The sequence below is a fragment of the Heteronotia binoei genome, chromosome 16 (genome assembly GCF_032191835.1).
Source record: "Heteronotia binoei isolate CCM8104 ecotype False Entrance Well chromosome 16, APGP_CSIRO_Hbin_v1, whole genome shotgun sequence".
Taxonomy (NCBI): domain Eukaryota; kingdom Metazoa; phylum Chordata; class Lepidosauria; order Squamata; family Gekkonidae; genus Heteronotia; species Heteronotia binoei.
Window position 1 is genome coordinate 49,016,788 of NC_083238.1, and position 21,390 is coordinate 49,038,177.

At 47.7% G+C, this 21,390-nt stretch overlaps 1 protein-coding gene across 1 annotated transcript in view; it reads right to left on the minus strand.

Annotated features, from left to right (window-relative positions):
• CFLAR (CASP8 and FADD like apoptosis regulator) overlaps positions 1-20,851 on the minus strand; it is a 41,923-nt gene extending 21,072 nt beyond the window's left edge. Inside the window, exons 1-4 of the mRNA XM_060257109.1 lie at positions 20,667-20,851; positions 7,420-7,838; positions 4,096-4,198; positions 666-801 (exon numbers count right to left, since the gene is read on the minus strand). Of these exons, the coding sequence (XP_060113092.1) occupies positions 666-801; positions 4,096-4,198; positions 7,420-7,772 (592 nt within the window). The 5' untranslated portion in view covers positions 7,773-7,838; positions 20,667-20,851. The remainder of the gene's footprint in view (positions 1-665; positions 802-4,095; positions 4,199-7,419; positions 7,839-20,666) is intronic.
• Between the last annotated feature and the right edge of the window lie 539 nt (positions 20,852-21,390).

A 21,390-nucleotide genomic window follows, 5' to 3' on the forward strand; every position in this document is an offset into this window, starting at 1 on the left:
GGGGGGGGGGAGAGATAAGAGCTGTAAATTGAAAATAGTCGTAGAAATTCATATTTCGAACTTAAGGCCCTGATATCCAGAATTTTGAAAACAGCTCTGCAACAAATCGATATCTTATAAAACCTGACAAACATCAGTAGCAGGAAGTCCTTTGAATATTAAGCCACGCATCCCTGATGTAGCCAATCCTCCAAGAGCTTACAGGGCTCTTAGTACAGTGCCTACTGTGAGCTCCAGGAAGATTGGCTACATCAGGAGTGTGTGGTCTCGTACACAAAGGAGTTCCTGCTACAAAAAAAGCTCTGAGTAGCAGCCTGATCCTGTGCCTGTCTACTCAGAAGTAAGTCTCATTGAACTCGGGATTTGCTCCCAAGTAAGAGCATGCAGGATTTCAGCCTCTGTCACCCCTGGAACTCCTCACATACACAGTTGTAGAAGCAGGGATTTCCTTTGCATATTAGGCCACAACCCCTGATGTAGCCAATTGTCTAAGAGCTTACAAGGCTCTTTTTTGTAAGCTCTTGAAGGATTGGCTACATCAGGAGTGTGTGGCCTAATATGCAAAGGAGCTCCTGCTAGAATTCCACCCCTGTGTAGGAGTGATTCCCATAGCAGCCAAGACCGACCAGTCATTGCAAGGAATAAACAGCCCACAGACTCCTTACCTTCCAGTCGGTACTTCTGGATCTTCTTCACCAAGTCCTTCCTGTGAATGTTCATCAAGCAGTTCTCTAGGAAATCCAATTGGTGAGGCGACACCAGCTCTAACTTCTCAAGTTCATTTATAATTCCCAGGAAACTCTTGAAAGTCAGAACAAATTTTTATCAATAGCAGACCAAACGATACACACCTTTGAGAAACTTGCAGACAGGTCACTTCGACCAGTTGAGGAAGAACACAATTTATTTCCCTTTTGTGTGTGTGTGTGTGTGTGTGCCACAAGACATGAACAACAGATATTTAACAGCTGCAAGACAGGAAAGCAGGCAAACAGGTGGGGGCAGGGCCAGACCAAAAGTGCATGGAGCCCCAGGCAGATGTACTGCTGGCACGCCCCCAGGTCAACCCCGTCCCGTTTTTTCTGGGGTCTACCCCCCTACGGCGCACTCAGAGTAGCTGCGCCAGCCTCCTACTTACTGGCTTCGGCCGGCATCGCAAGAGACCCCCTCTGTTAATACCAAGTGGGAAAAGGCTTCGCTCTCACCCCTCCCTTCTGGAACAGGGGGAGGAGGGAGGTGACCTGCCCACCCGCCACCGCCTAATTGCCCCTGGGCAATTAGGCATTTGTCTTGGGTGCAGGGGTGGGGGAGCCCAATTCGGCATCTCCCCAGCCCGGCACCCTAGGCAAATGCCTAATTTGCCTAGTTGGTGAGCCGGCCCTGGATGGGGGAGGGGGAGGTGGAGGTGGAAAGAAGCAACTTTAAATTCATTCTCCAAGTTGCTGGCTGGCATAGAGAAGTGATTTAAAGAAAGAAATGCCTTCTTCAAGCCGGCCAACAGGGTGATGGGGGCTTTGAGAGCCACACAATACGTGTGAAAGAGCCACGTGTGGCTTCCAAGCTGCAATTTGGCCACCCCTGGCTTATACCCTAGAAATCTTGTTGTGCCTAATGTGGCTCCTGGACTCAGAACTCTTCTACTGCAAAGCAATTTCATTCATTCATTCATTCAATTTTTAAACCGCTCTCCCTGAAAATGGCTCAGAACGTGTGACAACAATCCAAAAACCAAACATTCTAAAACCTTCTGAACCATGTGGCCAAACTGTGGCTCTTTCACACTTATTGCGTGGCTCTCAAAGCCCCTACTGCATTTGTCTCTTTAAATCATTTCTCTAAGCCAAGCCAGCCAGTGGCTTGGAGAATACATTTAAAGTTGCTTTCTTTCCATCTCCAGCTCCCCATCTATTTGCCTGCCTTCTTTCCCTCAAACATCTGATGTTCATGTCTTGTGGCTCTCAAACATCTGACCTTTATTCTATGTGGCTCTTATGTTAAGCCACCCTTGTTCTGAACATTACAAAAAAACAATAAATCCATTTCAATAAAATCAGTAAAACAACTACAACCAACACAGCCACCCACCTGAAACTACCTCCATTCCAAGCAATGTACAGTTGGGAGAGCAGACTGCAGAAACTGACATCCTGCTACTTCTGCTATTTAAGAGTTACAAAATGGCTCCTAAAAAGATTTTGCAAGGGTGACAAAGAATAACTTGCACTTCTTATCCAAAACTAGTCAACTCAAGAAAAGCCAAAATATACCATCACAGGCAACACTGGGAAAATTAAAGGGATTAAAGTGATTTCCCTGTTGCTTATGACAAATAATAATGATAATTAAAGGGATTTTCCTGTCTGTTATGACAAATAATACTGATAATTTCCAAACTACCCTGCTTTCCTGAGACTCAAGAACACACAGATCTGTACTTTCAGCATTCAAATAAAGATGTACCTGTGAGTTACACTGCAATTCCCAAGAGAAAAGGGCCTTTCCTTTGTCAGAAGGACTGCTCCTCCTTCCCTCACTCCTCTTCTGTCCCCTATGAAGCTCCTGGAGCTCTGCTGATCCCCCTAGCAACAAAATTCCAGGGGCTTCAGTTGGTCGCAGCGGGAACCAGAAGCTTCCTGCTCTGCAGAAGCTGCTCCCATGAGCAGATCTCACCGAGTACTTAGGCCAGGGGTGGGGAACCTCCGTCCCAAGGGCCGTATGTGGCCCTCGAGGTCACTTGGTGTGGCCCTCGGGGATTGCTGGGTCGAACTGAGCCATGTGGCAGCCTCCCTGGGGCCTGGCTGGCCAGCGAGGATTGTGGGGCCCAGCTGCGCTATGCGGCAGCCTCCCCAGGACCTGGCTGGCCGGCCAGAATTGCTGCAGGGCCTGGAAAAGTTACTGTCACAGTTCAGTTTGCACTTGATTATCCCAGATGGTGTGGCCTTATATGCTAATATTAGGGGATGTGGTCCAATATGCTACTGAGTTCCTGCTGGGCTTTTTCTACAAAAAAGCCCTGGATCTATGCATTTGCCTAGGTGGCAGGCCAGATGTGTGTGCGCCAGATTAGGCTCTCCCCTCATGACTTCAAATAGAAAAACAATTATTTGCATTAATTTTGCTGGCCTGAATTGTTCTCCCTCAGCGGAGCACTGTTTTTTAAGTTGATAATTTTTAATGACCCGCGAATGATGTTATAAATATCCATATGGCCCTTGGCAGCGGTGAAATTCTAGCAGGAGCTCCTTTGCATATTATCCATCTATCTTATCCATCTATCTTTCCATCTATCTATCCATCTTATCAATCTATCCATCCATCCATCTATCCATCCATCCATCTATCCATCCATCTATCTCTTCCGTTCTTCCTTCCTGTCTTGTGACTCTCAAAACATCTGACGTTCATATCTTGTTGCTCTCAGATATCTGACATTTATTCTATGTGGCTCTTATGTTAAGCAAGTTTGGCCACCCCCGCTCTAACCATTACATGAAACTGGCTCCTTGCACTGCCTTTTGAAATCAATCCATACAGTTCATGTGTTCCATATGTAGCAGCATTTCCTGTCTTACCCTTTCATCCCCCCCCTACCATTGATTTAAAGAGTTGTTTTTACAATTGTGCATGCCCTCTTTCACTGCCTTCTGTGTTATGTTTTGTGTTAAGAATCTTCCAAGTCTTTTTGCACATGCTCTCTCATACCCAGCCAAAGTTTTGTTAGTCTTTAAGGTGCTACTGGACTCTTGCTCTTTTCTGCTACAGACAGACTAACACACCTTTCCATCTTGATCCATTTGCCCCTCTCAAAAAAGAATCTGTCTTGTCAGAAATGGAATTCTAACAGGGGCTCGTTTGCATATTAGGCCACACACCCCTGATGTAGCCAATCCTCCAAGAGCTTACAAAAAAGAGCCTTGTAAGCTCTTGGAGGATTGGCTACTTCAGGGGGTGTGGCCTAATATGCAAACGAGCTCCTGCTAGAATTACATCCCTGTGTCTTGTCCTCCTCCAGTTTCTACCTCCCCGTCTTCCTTCTCATTACACTAAAGTGCATTCCAGAACCAGAGAGCGAAAATCCCCTGTGGAAAATGTTACCTTCTCTTTCACTTTCTTCATGCTAGAATTGCACAGCAAAAGGAAAACAAAAGATTCTAAGTCTTCTTTATCCAGGTGCTCTTTGATTTCGGTCATCAGCACTCTGCAAAGACAGCAAGCATATTCTTAAGTCAACCTTTGGCAACCTTTTGACTCACTGGCCAAGCGAGTACCATCATCTCAACTCATATTCACTTCCTAACTTATATTTAAAAACAAAGACCAAAACTATTGCATTCCGTGTCCTTATATGCTTAGAACAGCAGTTCTCAAATTGTATGACAAAAGCAATCCATAGAGACTCCTGGGACTCCAGAGAAGATTGTCTGTTGCACCTCTGTGTGCTTCTGTGCTCTGGCCTTGCCAGCTTCTGCTAAGCGAAAGATGATTCTGCTATCTGTCTGCATCAGAAGCAATTGGAGTATTAAACTGCCCTCCATGCAGAGAAACAGAAAAATCATAGTGCAATCCTAAGGACATTTTCCCGGGAGAACTGAATAGATGACAGTAGAATTCAGAGTAGACCTGTTTAGGATTATTCTATTAGTCGGCCTTGGAGGTAGACTATCTGTTGCTTCTCAGCATCAGCCTCTGATCTAATCTCAGTTGGTTGGGCATACCCAGATCACTAACTCATACAGAGACACTGCGACTAAAAACACCTGGTTGTTCGAGGAAATGCCAGGACATTTTATAGCTCTTCTTTTCCTCCTCACACACAGCCAAGTAATTCCACATCTACAAATCATTGTTTGCTGTTTGGTGAGAGCCAGTTTGGTGTAGTGGTTAAGTGCATGGACTCTTATCTGGGAGAACCGGGTTTGATTCCCCACTCCTCCACCTGCACCTGCTGGAATGGCCTTGGGTCAGCCCTAGCTCTGGCAGAGGTTGTCCTTGAAAGGGCAGCTGCTGTGAAAGCCCTCTCAGCCCCACCCACCTCACAGGGTGTCTGTTGTGGGGGGAGAAGTCATGGGAGATTGTAAGCCGCTCTGAGTCTCTAATTCAGAGAGAAGGGTAGGGTATAAATCTGCAATTCTTCTTCTTCTTCTGTTGTGCCTGCATCACACAGGATTGGTTCCAGGGCTTTTTTTGTAGCAGGAACTCCTTTGCATATTAGGCCACACCTCCCCTGATGTAGCCAATCCTCCAAGAGCTTACAGGATTCTACTTACAGGGCCAAAAAAAGAAGGTTCTCTTCCTTCCAGACAAGGACTCACACACCATAAAATATTGCCCAGCAATGTTGCCCTGAATGGCTCAGGCTGGCCCCATCTTGCAAAGCTAAGCAGGGTCAACCCTGGTGAGTACTTGGATGGGAGACCACCAAGGAAGACCAGGGTTGCGACGCAGAGGCAGGCAATGGCAACCTACTTCTGTTCATCTCTTGCCTTGATAGACCTACTAGGTCACCACTGCACCCTCTGCAACTTGTTGGCACTCTCCACGACTCCACCACCAAAATGATGACTTAGATCTTTAAGTAGAAGAAGATGATACTGGATTTATATCCCAGCCTATACACTGAATCTCAGAGTCTCAGAGCGGCTTACAGCCTCCTTTACCTTTCTCCCCCACACCTTGTGAGGTGGGTGGGGCTGAGAGAGCTCTCCCAGAAGCTGCCCTTTCAAGGACAACTCCTACAAGAGCTATGGCTGACCCAAGGTCATTCCAACAGCTGCAAGTGGAGGAGTGGGGTATCAAACCCGGTTCTCCCAGATAAGAGTCTGCGCACTTAACCGCTACACCAAATTGGCTCTCCATCTTTAAGTTTTGAAGTATAAAGACACTGGAAATCCAATGCAAATAAAGGTACTACTCTAAAAAGAGACCCTAATCCAGAGAGAGAACTGGCCGCACTACCATCACATAGAACTGAATAGAACCAGTTAGGCACAAGCAGCGGCGTCACTAGGGCGGGGCCAAGGGGGCCATCGGCCCTCCCCCAGAGCATTCTCATTGGCCCCAGGCACTGACCCATGGTCCCCCCCAACAGGAAGGGGCTGGCCCTGGGACTAGAACGCTGCTGCTGTGTGTGGGCTGGCCGGGATTCTGAAACCAGGGCCGCGCTGCCGCCAGCTCAGCTAAAAGCGTGTGGGTGAGTGGGGGAAACTTAAATGCTGCAAAACTGGTATCTTGGATTACGGATGAGGGAGGGGCCATGTGAAGTGGGCGGGGTTGTATGCAGAGGGGGTGACGCAGCCCTCCAAAAGGGGTGATGCCCAATGGGGAAGGGGGTGACTTGAATCAGTTACACCCCAGGGTGCAACCCACCCTAGTGACGCCTCTGGGCACAACTAGCTAAATCCCATTCTTGCCAAAAGGAACTAAAATACAACAAACTTTTTGGGGGGTTGGATGTGTGTGGGAATGGGCCGGAGAAGCATGTGATTCCCAGCGTAGCTGCCAAGTACCTTCTGCAAGCCATATGTTGTGTTTGTAATCTGTTCAGAAGATTAGCATAACGTTTAAACCACAAACTCAGATCTGACTGGCACTCCTTGTTCCTGCACAGGAACCTCAGACCTTCCAGAACGAAGTTTGAGGCCAGCGGCACCTTTAAGACCAACAAAGTTTTATTCAAGGTATATGCTTCCATGTGCATACCACGAATAAAACTCTGTTGGTCTTAAAGGCGCTCCTGGCTTCAAATTTTGCTCTGCTGCTTTAGAACAACACAGCTGCACAGCCCACCTAGATTATTCAGATCTTCTAGTTTGAGAACCTGAAACCAAGAGACTGCAGATCTCACTCTGCCTACATGTGCAGATGTTCACAAACAAAAGAGTCAAACCAAGCTTGTACTCAGTACCAGGGGTCATTTTGAAGAAAAATAGGTGGTGGAGCTCATTAGTATAACTCATTAGCATATGCCGCCCCCCACCAGCCAAAAGCAACCCAACGCAAAAAAAAGGAGAGCCCCAGGCAATTGAGGCCTGCTTGCACTGGCTAGAGATGCCTTGCTCACCTGGGGCTCTCCTTGGCTGCCGCTCATCACAGTCAAAAAGCCAGCAAGTCACCCGCCACTCAAAATCACATAACAAGTGGAGAAAGAGTGGTGTGGGCTTCTCCAGGGGTTAATGAGGGCTGCTGGGGGTGTGGCAAAGCCCTGCAGGCTGGCTGGCTGCCTGCTCTCCTAATCCAGGGATTGTTATACAGCTGCACCTATTATTCAATGGACAAGGTAGGTGGGGAGGAGAAGGGAGAACCCTCAGAAAGGTTCAGGAGCTCTGCTCCTGTGAGCTCCTGCTGAATCTGCCTGCTCAGTACTGAGTAAAAGTAAGGGCATTTAAGAAAGAAAACCAAGAAGTCATCCCCTGAACTCACCTGTAAGGCGTCAACAGACGAGGATTTCTCGCCAAACTGGTTTCCACAGCTGTTCGACTGGTTCCCAGGATCTTCTTTAGCAAGTCAAACCTCTTCATTCTGTACAGCAGCTCGGCCAAAGTGGAGGCGGTGAGCAGTTCCCTCTCGTTCAGCGCCACCAAAAGCATCCTAACATCTGGGGCTGGTAAATCCGGCACAAGATCCTGGCACAGGAACGCCATGGTGTCCATCTCGTCTTTGTCGAGCTCTTGCTCCATTTGGTACAGGATGGCAGCCGGCACTTTGTGAAATGTCATCGCCAGCCACGGTTCTTTTAAAGTTCTTTGCATTTCGAAAGAGGAAATCAACGTCATGGGGCTGGCTTCCGACCGCGGGACCCTCCTCCTTCCTTGATCTTCAGCAGAGGGGCTTTCTTCTTCCTTTAACAAAAACCCACCAGAAGATTTACAAAAAAATACAAGCCAGACACAGATGAGTTCAGTTATAGGGGATCAAGGCTAGCATGTCTTTAACTGGCACTGCCCTACGGAGGACATCAAACTAGGTCCTTAGACCAAGGGACCAAAACTACTTACGTTCCAGGAATAAAACTCATTATTACAAAATGGGTCAGACCGAATGAGGAATATCCACCATTGAGCAAAGCTCTCTTACGTAACATCAAAGGAATGCCCACAGGAAATGAAACAAAAACCATTCACCAACAGTCTGCGGCGTGGGCGTTCTCTCCCATTTCTGTATGCTGCTTAGAAATGCCTTTTTGCAAAAGTCCGAACTCTGTTTTTAACACAGAATATGCTGACATATTTTATATACAGGCATGCACACAGCCAGGAAGTTGTGTTAAGACACATTCTGTAGTATTCCTCTTAAAACAAGGAATTGACACAACTTTTATCAAAAGTTATATTGTCCTATATTGTACTGTGGCAGAGACTTGGTAAAACTCTCTCCCAACAGCCTCCGCTCATCTGTTAAACAAAACTGGAAGGCTGTTTAACAGAAAACCTAAGTTTGAACTGTTTACAAATTAATCACTTGAGGAACACTGCTGTTTTGTACAGGCTAATTTCAGCACAATAGCCATGCTGGTCTGCAGGAGGGGAGGGGGAGAGGAAGGAAGGAAGGAAGGAAGGAAGGAAGGAAGGAAGGAAGGAAGGAAGGAAGGAAGGAAGGAAGGAAGGAAGGAAGGAAGGAAGGAAGGAAGGAAGGAAGGAAGGAAGGAAGGAAAGGATTATACCCCGCCCTTCTCTCTGAATTAGAGTCTCAGAGTGGCTCACAATCTCCTTTATCTTCTCCCCCCACGACAGACATCCTGTGAGGTGGGTGGGGCTGAGAGGGCTCTCCCAGCAGCTGCTCTTTCAAGGACAACTCCTGCAAGAGCTATAGCTGACCCAAGGCCATTCCAGCAGCTGTGAGTGGAGGAGTTGGGACTCAAACCCGGTTCTCCCAGATAAAAGTCCGTACACTTAACCACTACACCAAAAATGAAGGAATAGATGGGGATGGGAGGGATGGATGGAAAGAAAGCAACTTTAACTTTAAATGCATTCTCTAAACTGCTGAATTGGAGAAATGATCTAAAGAGACAAATGCCTTCTCAAAGCCAGGGTGGTGGGGCCTTCAAAAGCTATGCAATATGAGTGGAAGAGCCACATTTGGCTCCCTGAGCCACAGTTTGGCCATCCCACCTCTAGACTAGAACATTGCCACTCCATGGCCAGATCTAGGCTTCTCTCCCCTAACAAATACTTAGCCTCAGAGCTGAGCATACAAAAATAAGTGTCAATAGTCAGCACTAAAGAAGCTGAAGTCTACAACCTCTGAACTGAATATATGTGAAAAAAAATGTTTGCCACAAATTATTTGACTTCCTCTTGCAGCATATTTTTGACTAGAGTTATTTTTAGCACTATCTCTGCCGGAAGAGCACAGAACAAAGAGGGGAGGGGGAGAGCTGTACTCGATTTCCCTACAGCTACTTTCCAAACCAAGATAAACACAATTGTCCTGTGTGTGCAAATTCTTTAACCATGGTATTAAAAAAGCTGAACCATCAGTGATCCTGTCTAACTTGGCTTGTAAATGAGCACATACATATTGAGACTTCAAACAATTTCAATGTGTTATTGGGTTGTTGGTTTTTTTGCGGGGGGTTGGGGGTAAAGTACCCCAGGCTAGCGTGATCTGGTCAGATTTTGGAAGCTAAGCAGGGTTGGTCCTGCTGGTTAGTATTTAGATGGGAGATCACCAAGAAATACCAGGGTCACGACACAGGGGAAGGCAATGGCAAACCACTTTTGACCATCCCTTGCCTTGGAATCCCTACAGCAGGGGTGGCCATCAGTAGCTCTCCAGATGTTTTTTGCCTACAACTCCCAGCAGCCCCAGCTGGCATGGCCAATGGCTGGGGCTGATGGGAGCTGTAGGCAAAAACATCTGGAGAGCTACCGCTGGCCACCCCTGCCCTGCAGGGTCGCCATATGTCGGCAATGAATTGGCTGCAAAAAGAAGGGGAAAAAGACCTGGGCTGACAAAAGTCACAACTGGGTTCTTCTTACAGGACCCACTGTAAGCTCTGGGAGGACTGGCTACATCAGGGGTGCATGGCCTAATATGCAAAGGAATTCCTGCTACCGGAAAAGCCCTGATTAGGCCACACCCCCTGATGTAGCCAATCTCCCAAGAGCTTACAGGGCTCTTAGCACAGGGTCTACTGTAAGCTCTTGGAGGACTGGCTACATCAGGGGTGTGTGGCCTAATAGGCAAAGGAGTTCCTGCTACAAAAGAAGCCCGGGGAATCACCCTTTATGGGCTCAATACTGCTCCTTTGCCACCAAGAGTCTACTCCTGCAGCGGGAAGCCTGCAAAAATAGGGAGGGGATATGGAAATACAGTTCTGCTACAGCGAAGGAGACTGAGCTTTGATGCTATTCAGCAGCAATTAACAGAATTCCATTGCTTTTTCTTCTTAATAAGTGGGGCAGAATCAACAGCCCACTCTGGGTCCTGCGCACTTGCCAGAAAGTGTGTCTAGAAGTGGCACACAGGTACACATCTCCCCAATGCAGGAGCTCACAGGAGCACAGCTCCTGAACCTTTCTGAGGGTTCCCCCTCCTCCTCTCCACTACCTTGTCCATTGAATAGTAGGTGCAGCTGCATAACAATCCCTGGATTAGGAGAGCGGGCAGCCAGCCAGCCACCAGGGGCTTTGCCACACCCCCAGCAGCCCTCCTTAACCCCTGGAGAAGCCACACCACCCTTTCTCCGCTTCTTGGCTTGCTGGCCTGTGGAGGGCTACCCAAGAGAGCCCCAGATGACCAAGGCCTGCTTGGACTGGCTGGATCTCTAGACATCCCAAGCAGGCCTCGTTTGCCCAGGGCTCTCTCTCCCTTCTTCCATTGGTTTGTTTTCGGCTGGGGGGGATATGCTAATGAGCTCCTCCACCTATTTTTCTACAAAACGACCCCTGCCCCAATGAAACCAGACAAGGAAAACTGTTTACAGAACTATTTTCTCTGTGTTCCTCGGTCTTGATCAGGAATGTACAGATTTCTTGTTGACCCATTTCCTTCTGAGCAGAAACTATCTAAAATGAAATTAAGTGGCAGCATTTCACAGAATACCCTGACCTGGCTAGCTTGATCTTGTCAGTTCTCAGATAAAGAGAAGGGGAAAGATGTAAAAATATGACAGACTTCCTACTCATTTTCAAGATGAATAGTGAACAAAAAATGACGTTTTATGAGTCATCTTCGGAGAGAAAAACGTGCACAATTTATAGTACCAGGGCACACTGCTGCTAGTTCCACGGCACTCTGGGATTGCGGGAAACTGGTTTGTTAGCAATGTGCGTATTTCTTGTAGCCTGGTGTCTTGGGAGAGCGTATATGTCCATGTGACCATTGTTTAAGTTCTTACAAACAAGATGGGAAAGCAGGCTTGTAAACAGTCACTCCCTGGTGCCTAGGGAGACTAAGAATAACCTTCAAAAGATCAAGCATGCAAAGTTTGTAAATTGGAAATGGCGTCAACTGACTAACACAGGCTGTGTGGGGTAGGGGGGAAAACACTATTGTGAGCAGGTATCTTTCCAAGTCTTGTCTTCTTTGCAAAGTTAAACTGAAGTTTATTTGGAAGACAAAAATCATAAGCTCCTGGATTTTCCCATATGGAAAATTAAGTGGCGATTCATCAAGGGATACCACAAAAATAATGCAATACCCAGCTTTGTTAGTTTGCACTACAGTGGGTTGATGTGGCTCCCCCTTTAGAATTTACCTTGGCAGTGATTCTGCAGGCATCTGGTCATGGGCAGGCTGCCCCTGAACATTTTTATTAACAGCTTGAACTAAGTAATGAAAAAAATATCATTATCAAATTTAGCAAAGGACATACAAAGGAAGGGGAGCTATGCAAACAAACAGCAGGGAGAGGGCTCAAGGACAGTGCGACGAATTCATGACAATCTAAAATAAAATACTTTGTATGATATATATTAGCAAGCACTGCTCTGCCGCTGTATTAATGCTACCATTAATACAATGGTAGAGCATCTTTACGCCATCCATATGTCAAGAAGAAGACTGCAGATTTATACCCTGCTCTTCTCTCTGAGTCAGAGTCTCAGAGCAGCTCACAATCTTCTTTATCTTCTTCCCCCACAACAGACATCCTGTGAGGTGGGTGGGGATGAGAGAGCTCTTACAGAAGCTGCCCATACAAAGACAACTCTGGTGAGAGATATGGCTGACTCAAGGCCAATCCAGCAGCTGCAACTGGAGGAGTGGGGAATCAAACCCAGTTCTCCCAGATAAAGTGTCTAACCACTACACCAAACTGGCTTTGTCACCAGTGTTTACAGCTGAAAGGACACAGGCATTTTATTTTTAAAATTAAGTTTATTTTATTTAGTTTATTATTACATTTATGGATCACCCATCTCTGTTACAGCAGGGCTCTGGGCGAAGTACAACAAAGATAAAAACATCAGCATAAATAAGGAATTAAAATATTTTAATTGAAAGTGATGTGAAAGTCCTCAATCCGAGACCCTGGAGAGCTGCTGCCAGGCTGAGTAGACAAGACTGACTTTGATGGTCCAATGGTCTGATTCAGTATAAGGCAGCTTCCTGTATCCATGAGTGTTCACTCATTATTAACCAAATACAGACGAGTAAGAATCCAGAGTCCAATCCAGACTAACAAAATTTAACATCATAGAAAATAAGCAATCCAGAATTCAGACTAACAAAATTTGAGGTAGAATAGTTTTTGTGAGTCACTGCTCACTTCTTCAGATACCAAATATATGCACCAAATATATATACAAACCAAATACACAAATTAGCTTTCCTCAGCAGGTAACATTGTTCTACCTGCATTCAAAACTAGCATAATCAATCAGCTAAGTTCTATTCTCTTAGGAAGAAGAACTAGAGCAACAAAGATACAAAAAGATTTAAGGGTATGCAGCAATCCAGATCAGGATAAAAAGGTAAAGGTAGTCCCCTGTGCAAGCACCAGTCGTTTTCGACTCTGGGGTGACGTTTTCACAACATTTTCACGGCAGACTTTTTACGGGGTGGTTTGCTGTTGCCTTCCCCAGCCATCTTCACTTTCCTCCCAGCAACCTGGGGACTCATTTTGGCTGTGAGGCTTTTGCGAAATTTTTTGCGGATAAAATCGCATCACTCCTTCCCGACCCCCCTGCCAGTTTGGTGACAGTTAGCGAACCTGAGGCCCCAAGCCTGTCTTCGGATTATACTCTGGATGGCTTTAGGCCCCTCAGCCTGGAGGAAGTTGACAGGATTCTCTTATTGGCTCGCCCAACAACTTGTAAATTGGACCCATGCCCTTCCTGGCTTATTAAATCTTGCCAGGGGGATCTTAGATATCCTGTGCGGGATATCATAAATAGATCCCTAACGGAAGGGCACTTTCCAACGCCACTTAAAGAGGCCGTGGTCCGTCCCATCCTAAAAAAACCATACTTAGATCCGGCCCAATTGGCACATTATCGGCCGGTTTCAAATTTGCCCTTTTTGGGTAAACTTATTGAGAGGGCAGTGGCGATGCAATTACAGACTTTCCTCGAGGACGCTTCCATCCTTGACCCATTTCAGTCCGGCTTTCGCCCGGGACACGGGACGGAGACAGTGTTGGTTGCCCTAGTAGATGACCTTCAACGGCATCTGGATCGGGGTGGCTCGGCGGTGCTGATGATGCTAGACCGGTCGGCGGCGTTCGACACAGTCGACCATCGGCTACTGACGTGCCGCCTCGCCGACGTGGGGATTCAGGGGTTGGCCTTACAGTGGCTTTCCTCTTTCCTGGAAGGTCGGGGACAAAAGGTCGCAATAGGGGGGGAGCTATCCCAGAGGCGCACACTTGATTGTGGTGTGCCCCAGGGGGTGGTTCTCTCCCCGATGTTATTCAATATCTACATGCGGCCTCTTGCCCAGATTGCCCGAAGGTATGGGCTGGGGTGTCACCAGTATGCTGATGACACCCAGCTCTATCTACTAATGGACGGACGGCCGGTCTGCGCCCCGGAAAATCTTGACCGGGCATTACGGGCCGTGGCTGAGTGGCTCAGACTGAGTGGGCTGAAGCTAAATCCAACGAAGACAGAGGTCCTTTGCTTGGGTCGCCGCGGCCCGGGAGGGGGGATCCCCCTGCCAGCTTTTGACGGTGCGCCGCTGATGGCGGCGGACAGAGTCAGGAGCTTGGGGGTGCTGTTGGAGCCTTCCTTAAAGATGGAGGCTCAGATAGCAGCCGCTGCCAAGTCCGAATTTTTTCACCTTAGGCGGGCAAGGCAGCTGGCCCCCTTCCTGGAGCGTGACGACCTAGCAACAGTGATCCATGCTACGGTCACCTCGAGGTTGGACTACTGCAATGCCCTCTACATGGGGCTGCCCCTGTCCCGGACTCGGAAACTGCAGCTGGTGCAGAATGCCGCGGCCCGGCTGTTATTGGGTCTCCCAAAGTGGGGACACATTCGGCCGGGTCTTCGGACTCTGCACTGGCTTCCAGTGATGTACCGAGTCCGGTACAAGGTGCTGGTTATTACCTTTAAAGCCCTATATGGCCTGGGACCTGCCTACCTGAAGGACCGTCTCTCCCCACATGTTCCCCAGAGAGCACTGAGGTCAGGAACACAAAATCTCCTCTCTATCCCCGGGCCAAAAGAAGCCCGCTTGAAAGTCACCCGAGAAAGGGCTTTCTCCGTTATGGCCCCCACTTGGTGGAATCAGCTGCCGGAAGAGGTGAGGGCCCTGCGGGACTTGGCTCAATTCCGCAGGGCCTGTAAGACGACCCTCTTCCGGCTAGCCTACACCTAGCTGAGATAAAACTTGACGTAACTGGCCAGCCATCTGTTTATATAAAATGACATGTTATTGGTTTTAAGCTGTATTGTTTTTATGAAGTGAAATGTTACTGGTTTTAATGTTTAAATGTTAATTATTTAATTGTTTTATATTTAAAATTGTTAAATTTATGTTTGATTAGTTGTTGGAAGCCGCCCTGAGCCACTTGTGGGAAGGGCGGGATACAAATCCCAAATAAATAAATAAATAAATAAATAAAATTTTGCCGACCTCAGAAGGGTGGAAGGCTGAGTCAACCTGGAGCCAGCTACCTGAACCAGCTTCCACTGGGATTGAACTCAGGTCATGAGCAGTGGGCTCCGACGGCAGAACTGCAGCTTTACCACTCTGCGCCACGGGGCACTTACAAGTATTCAAAGTATAAGCTTTCTTCTTGGTCTTCTGATCATCTTTGTTCCCATGGGTCATTTTAAAAAAAACCCACAGACTGACTGCTCCCTTTCATCAATCCAGCTGCTTCCTCAGCTCAAGAACGGAACTTTCAGTCAGGAAAGAAAGCTATTCCAGATTTACAAACTAGGTAACTTCCCGGAGTTGTGACCGGCAGCTACAGGACCAGTAAAATGTGGGTGGATCTTGCCTGTATCTGAACAGATGTCCTGGTCTTGTCCTTGCAGTGAGAGGGGGAAACGTCCTTTTACGCCCAGTGGGTATTTTGATGAACACAAAGGTCATGACAACAGAAGGACTGATGCTCATTTCCACCCACACATATTCCATTCAGAACAGTCACAGGATAAAAACATGTTTGAGCAGCTTGCTCATTAACACAACAGACCTACAACTAGGGGGAAAAAATTAGCAACTCTTTAACATCATAGAAAATAAGCAATCTGTGCAATCATTTCCAAGTAATTTCGCAAGGGATCCAGTTGAAAATATGCTTTTAGTGTAGTGATATGGGCTTTCCAGGAAATTCTTCTGATTCAAATTTAAGTAAATAATTTAAATATTCTCAGTAATGTAAACAAAAAGAAGATAGCTATAGTGAGCACTGGGGCTTGCCCATGCGTCGTACCCCAAATCTAACAGCCCTGACAAGTACAGGTAAACAGACTATGTTTACCTACGGAGATGGAAAATTTGCAACAGAAAACGTCAAAAAAATTTCTGGAAATTGCTTTTCTGTGGCTAGACAATGGGGTTCACTGGCAAATAAGCGTCTGCCAATTTGCTATCCCAATTATACATTCTTTTGGTCAAATCTGGAGGGTGTGCTGGTTCTACAGAATATAACCACAATCCTAAAAAAAAGGTAAAGGTAATCCCCTGTGCAAGCACCAGTCATTTCCAACTCTGGGGTGAATCACAATGTTTTAACAGCAGACTTTTTATGGGGCGGTTTGCCATTGCCTTCCCCCGTCATCTACACTTTTCCCCCAACAAGCTGGGTACTCATTTTACCAACCTCGGAAGGATGGAAGGCTGAGTCAACCTTGAGCCAGCTACCTGAACAAAGCTTCTGCTGGGATCGAACTCAGGTTGTGAGCAGAGCTTGGACTGCAGTACTGCAGCTTACCACTCTGCACCACGGGGCTCTCTAACCACAATCCTAGGTGCACTTTTACTCAGGAGTAAGACTCACTGAACTCAGTGGGACACATTTCTAAGTGAACATGCCCAAGATGGGCTGCTAGGAAAACAACATGGAGCTGAGCTTTGGACTGATAAAAATACTGTGTAAGAGTAATAGTCACCCATTGGTTCAGATAACTTTTTCCAGGCAAAAACCTATATTTGGAACTTTTTAAAAAAGTTCTATTCAAGAGGATTACTTTTTAAAAGATTTTACTGCCTATGTCTGTAGCAGGGGTGTCCAAACTCGCTTAATGTAAGAGCCACACAGAACAAATGTAAGATGTTTGAGAGCCACATGGAAGGGAGGGAGGGAGGGAGGAAGGAAGGAAGGGGAGGGAGGGGAGCCACAGTTTGGCCACCCCTGGCCTGTACAGTCGTTTACTGTGCTGCTCCTGTTTTGTAATGTTTGTTTTTTATGATATTATTTTAACTCTGTTGTTCTACTGTTGTAAGCCGCCCTGAACCCACTTGCTGGATAGGGCAGGATATAAATCCAAAAATTAAATTAAAAATTAAATTAAATGTTGCCTTGTGCTTTTACATTCTGACTCCCTTCTTTGTAACATAAGGACTTGGGGAGTCTCCATTCCAACTTGTTTCTGACAAAGGGAACTTTGACCCTAGAAAGCTGATGCTCGGAAAATTATATCAAGGTGGCCTGTTCAAGCCACTAACAGTTTACATTGGGGAGGGGAGGAATTAGGATGAGGTTCTCCAAATATTTCATTTAGTCCCTTTGCAAGATACAGGTCATAATGGGAGGGAGGGAGGGGAGAAGGAGAAGAAGAATTGCAGATTTATACACCGCCCTTCTCCCTGAATCAGAGACTCAGAGCGGCTTACAATCTCCTATATCTTCTTCCCCAACAGATACCCTGTGAGGTGGGTGGGGCTAAGAGGGCTCTCACAGCAGCTGTCCTTTCAAGGACAACCTCTGCCAGAGCTATGGCTGACCCAAGGCCATTCCAGTAGGTGCAAGTGGAGAAGTGGGTAATCAAATCCGGTTCTCCCAGATAAGAGTCCGCGCATTTCACCACTGCACCAAACTGGATCAATCACCAAACTGGATCAGATCAGAGTTCGCCAATCCAAATTAACCCCTCTGCTACACTAGAGAGTGGTGAAGTAAGGCAATGTGAATCTCATTAAATGTAAAGCAGCTCCCCCCTTTTCGCGGAAATGGACGCTTCCAGGCTAAAGAGAAATTGTTCATTCTTGCGATTCAAACTATCTGACTAATCTCATCTCCTTTACACGGAAGACAAATTCACAATGCAAGCAGCAGAACTGCTAATTCAAATTCAACACCTACGACTGAATTTTCCCTGGCAAAAAAAAGTCCACACTAAAACTCCCCAAATTTGGCAGAAATTTCTTTCCTCAAAATAAAACTCCTGTTTTAGTACTGCTAAAGACGGTTGAGAAAAAACTATTAATAACTGTTATCTGCTATCCCTAGCATATATACTTGAAGATTTTTGCTTTTTAAAATATCTTTCTCAAATAGGTAATCTTGGAAGAAGAGTCCCAGTAAAGGTCTATTGTTTCCTGACTTAACATCTCCACAACCAAATCCAAAGCCACTAGTGGTAAGAGCCCAGAAAAATGCCACAAGTTAGTTACCCAGTCAAATGGTCTGATTAAAAGGTAAAGGTAGTCCCCTGTGCAAGCACCAGTCATTTTCGACTCTGGGGTGACGTCGCATCATGACGTTTTCACGGCAGACTTCTTACGGGGTGGTTTGCCATTGCCTTCCCCAGTCATCTACACTTTCCCCCCAGCATGCTGAGTACTCATTTGACCGACCTTGGAAGGATGGAAGGCTGTCAACCCTGAGCCGGCTACCTGAACCCAGCTTCCACCGGGATCAAACTCAGGTCGTGAGCAGAGAGTTCAGACTGCAGTACTGCAGCTTTACCACTCTGCACCACTGGGCTGCTTTTGGTCTGATTACAATGTTACAAATGGATTACAAAGCTGATTACAATATACATTGTACTTCTGCATCCTTTACAAGCATTCTTTTCAACAGCCTTCCCACCGTCTGACCAGGATAACACAAGGGTGGTCAAACTTGCTTAGTGTAAGAACTGCCCAAAATAACATGTCAGATGTTCAAGAGTCACAAGACATGAACCTCAGATGTTCAAGAGTGACAGGAAGGAAGGAAAATAGATTTGGAGGGGGAAGGAGAGGTGGAAAGAAAGCAACTTTGGGGGTAGAGCCAGGAGCAAGGCTGTGACAAGCATAACTCCAAAAGGTGTTGTGGCCATCACGTTTAAAGGGACCTTTTTAAATGCCTTCTCTTCATTAGAAACATTGAAGGATAGGGGCACCTTCTTTTGGGGCTCACAGAATTGGACCCCCTGAGTCAATCTCTTTGAAACTTGGAGGGTCTTTTGAGGAGAGGCATTAGTTGCTATGCTGCAAATTTGGTGCCTCTGCCTTAAAAAGCCCCTCCAGAGCCCCAGATACCCGCAGATCAATTCTCCATTATACCCTATGGGAATGAGTCTCCATAGAGTATAATGGAGTGCCCAGCAGATATTTCCCCTTTCTGATGACCCTGAACCGGGAGTGGGGGGATCTCCTGCCCACTCCTGGGGATTGGCAACAACCCACCCTCCAAAGCAGTCATTTTCTCCAGAGAAGTGGATCCTTTTGGTCTCAAGACCAACTACCACCCCAAGAGATCTGTGGGCTCTGGCAGCCCTTCATATTACCCTGCCCTTGAATTTACTATACTGAGACCTACAGTTTTTGCATTCGCATGATCGTGGGTAGGGAGGAGGGCTCATTCCGCGCCTCCTCTTTCGTTTCTCCTCTGGGGCGAGGCAAAAGTTTTTGGCCTTGCGGTCTCTTTTAACAGCAGACGAAGGGGAACGCGAAACACTCAAAGCCGCGCCGCTTCCCCAGCTTCTCACGTCGAAAGCAGAACTGGTTTCTCGGCAAAGGTCGCCCAAGAAGAACTCCCTGCCCTTTCCCCCAAACCCGCCGCACCCGACGCCCAGCCTGCTTTCCCCGCAAGCGAAAGCCAGCTGCAAATCTTCGAAATTCCCCAGGCAACAGAAGAGATCCGCCTCGTTCCCACGACCAGTGTGAGCGAGCTCACAGTTTTTTAGGCTGCAGCTCGCACATTTTTGTCTTAGCTCAGGAAGGCAGGCCCCAGAGCGCAATAATTTAGGCAGCAGCTCCCAACTTGAATGCCAGTAGCCCACAAAGGAGAATTTTTGCTCACAAGATTCTACAGCTTGGAGGGAACATTGCCCATCACGACCAGTGCTCCCTTTAATCGGAGTGTGAGCGAGCTCACAGCTTTTCAGACTCCAGCTGGCACATTTTTATCTTAGCTCAGGAAAAATGGCCCCAGAGCAAGCTAATTTATGCAGCAGCTCACAACTTGAATGCCAGAAGCTCACAAAGGACAATTTTTCCCCTCACAAGTCTCCACAGGAGCATTGCCCATGACAGTGTCAGAGCTGCAGAAAGGAATTCAAGCATTTGGGACGAAGTTGGGGTTTCAAGAGCGCCTTTCTTGCCTCCATATTCCTTTAAACGTATTTCTCTCCTGTCTCAAAAGGCCTCAGGTGGCTCCAAATGCCTCCCACGGCCCCAGTAGCCCTTCCAGAGGGGCGGCCATGTCAGCCCCTCAGAGGAGCTCAGAAGGGAATTTCTCCCCTGGCGGCCAAAGCGCCATGGCGACGCCGCCTCGTCTCCTTGTTGTTTTACCCAGACCCACGACGGGGAAAGCGTTCAAACTCCCCTTCGCCCAGGCTATGGGGCGCTTTCACGGATGTATTCTGTAGAAAACAGATACAAAGGCTACATCCTGCCGTTCCAATCCACTCCCGCGACCGTCTGCAAGGCAATTTTGCCATTGCGCACAGCAAAAAATCCCACCGCAAAGCGCGCTGAAAGTTAGGGCGAGCCGGGTTTTAAGCCTCCAGCTCGCCTATTTTTGTTTCGGCTCAGGAAAAAAAAAAAATGGCTGCAAATTCTCCCAATCTGTGGCCGCTTCCACCCGGCCTAAGCAATGCCGTTGCCAAGTGGATTGTTGCCGTTTCGCGCAGCCAAATCCCATTGCAAAAGTGTATTGACAGTGCATTCTTTAGGGGGCGCGAAAGTGCCCCGTGAGCCCCACACCCACGTCCGGAGGGCAACCCGGGTTCGCTGCGGCGGCCCTCGCTTGCAAGCAAGGAAGGAACGGCGAGCGCGTCGCACGCGCTGCGCCCTGCTCGCCTCGCCTTCTCCCTCCCCCCCGACCGCTTGTCTCTCACCTTGTCCAGGCCGAGCCCTCCTCGCCCAGCGGAGCTCCCCGGGTTCCCCACCGCCTGCAGGAGCGTCGGACTTCCGACCGAAGGGAGCGGCCTTTCGCAGGGCGGCGCGCAGTTCCGAGCCGGGCTGAGGAGGAGGAGAAGGAGGAAGCGCGCCAACTCCCCTCCGGCGCTTCCTGCTCCGGATCCTACGCGCAGGCCGAGGGGGGCTTGCCCCGTGTAAACGCTTGGGGTCCGGCGCCAAAGCGTTCAGGGGATGGAGGGGCCCGGCGGCCGTGGGAACTGACGCGCCCAGAGACTGTCAGAATTTCCAAACTTCAACGGGAGTTAGAATCCAGCGGCACTTTTTGAAGACCCACAAACGTTCTATTCAAGGCAAAAGCTTTCGTAGGCGGCAGGCCTGCGCGGCACACCAAAGCTGCCATACCCAGAATAAAACTTGGCGGGTCTTCAAGGTGCCGCAGGACTCGAACTTTGTTCTGTTGCAGAATAAAGTTAGTCCACTGGCACCTTTTAAGACCCACAAAGTTTTATTCTGCTATGAGATCCCTTATATGAAAGCTCATACCTGGAATGAAACTTTGTGGGCCTTAAAGGTGCCACTGGACTCTTACCTTTATTCAGTTCTGAACACCTGGATCTATTCCACTGTTTCAGACCAACAAGGCTAGGAATCTCTCCACAAAGAAGGTGAAATCGAAAGTAGCGGGAGAGGGTTTATTGCAGT